General features: G+C 43.2%; 1 protein-coding gene across 1 annotated transcript in view; it reads left to right on the forward strand.

The window, feature by feature from the left end:
- The window catches only part of LOC107101666 (leucine-rich repeat and calponin homology domain-containing protein 4-like), a 25,148-nt gene that overhangs the window by 1,834 nt on the left and 21,636 nt on the right, over positions 1-1,678 (forward strand). Inside the window, exons 2-3 of the mRNA XM_015400661.1 lie at positions 535-640; positions 896-1,145. Coding sequence (XP_015256147.1) covers positions 535-640; positions 896-1,145 — 356 coding nt within the window. The remainder of the gene's footprint in view (positions 1-534; positions 641-895; positions 1,146-1,678) is intronic.

Here is a 1,678-nt window from a genome sequence, read left to right on the forward strand (position 1 = left end):
CAGCTGCAAATAAATTCAGCTGCAAATAAATTCAGCTGCAAATAAATTCAGCTGCAAAAAACACAGCTGCAAAAAAAAATTCAGCTGCAAAAAAAAATTCAGCTGCAAAAAAAATCAGCTGCAAAAAATTCAGCTGCAAAAAAATTCAGCTGCAAAAAATTCAGCTGCAAAAAAATTCAGCTGCAAAAAATTCAGCTGCAAAAAATTCAATCCAGACCCGATAGTCGAGCAGCTTCTAGCCAATGAAATTAGCTCATTTGGTCATGTGCCACCTAGTCTGGCAGTGAATGCTGACACACTGCTGGGCTTCGGCGGTGGGTAGATGGAAAAAATGCCAGGGCTGAAAATGGTTTCCAGTCTGAATGAGTGTTCAGTTAAAAGTTCTCCTTTATGTTGTTCAGTAAAAGTTTGTTTTAAGATCATTTGAGGCGAGAACATTATACTTTTAACCATCACTATATGGCCCATTTACATATAAAAAATAAATCAATAAATGTTTTGGTCTGAAAAACAAGGTTTGCTTTTCACCGTCAGGACGTCAGCTGCAACGAGCTGCAGAGTTTACCACCAGAACTGGGTCAGCTGGAGAGTCTGAGGGACTTAAACCTGAGGAGGAACCAGCTCACCACTCTGCCTGAAGGTACGGAGAGATCCAGGTCGCTCACATGTGACCCCTGGGAACTGGTTTTTCCTCCGATATCAGGCTGCAGTAAAATCTGTCCCTCCAGAATGCATTTAGATTTCCTCTGCAGGAGCTGAACATTATTGCTCCACTAATTGCTATTGATCTTCTCATCGTTGATGGAGGCTTAATGCAGAGAATGATTTACAGTAAAGCTCTGTGAATGAAGCTGCAGCTCCGGCTCATCCCACCATGTTTTCCTTCTGCACCTAGAAATATCCGAGCTTCCTCTCGTTCGGCTCGACGTGTCCTGCAACAGAATCTCCCACGTGCCTCTGTGTTACCGCCACCTGCGGCATCTGCAGACCATCTCCCTGGACAGCAACCCTTTGCAAATGCCACCCGCACAAATCTGCTCCAAGGGCAAATACCACATCTTCAAGTACCTGAACATGGAGGCCTGTAAGAACCACGAGGAGCTGGAGAAGCACCTGAACCTGAGGCCCACTGGATTCAAAAGCTGGTGAGGAAAAGCTGCACCTACCTAAACCTTTGCTGTCATGGCAACGGCTATAAATATAAACACTTCCTGCATGCAACACAAAAACTCTCTGCTTCTATTTCCCTGAAATACTCGTTTTGCTTGGTAAGATGTTGGGAAAAATGTAGGAAAACCCTAAATATCGGATTTTTTAAAGTCTTGTCACAGATTTTTATTCAGCTTTAAGCCTGGACTTTGACTAGGCCATTCCATCACAAGAGCTAAACAACCTTTACAATCCAAAGAGCCATTTCTTTCTCAGTTAAATAAAACAACCACTTGTACGATGCCTCAGACAAATTATATAAATAAATATATCCTCTTCGATTTCTAGCAACTCTAGATCCATCTCCATGATATCTTGCAGATGCGCCATTGTTGTTTTGGAAGATAAACACTCCCGCCGACGCCGCTGAAGTTCTCGTGACCATCCGCTAAAGTTCTCACGAGTTCTTGAATAGGCTTCTTCTTGCGCTTTGGCAGGAATCTGCTCCGCATTCCTAGAAATTCCAGAC

This window comes from Cyprinodon variegatus, unplaced genomic scaffold (genome assembly GCF_000732505.1).
Source record: "Cyprinodon variegatus isolate N-32 unplaced genomic scaffold, C_variegatus-1.0 Scaffold1130, whole genome shotgun sequence".
NCBI classification, from domain to species: Eukaryota; Metazoa; Chordata; class Actinopteri; order Cyprinodontiformes; family Cyprinodontidae; genus Cyprinodon; species Cyprinodon variegatus.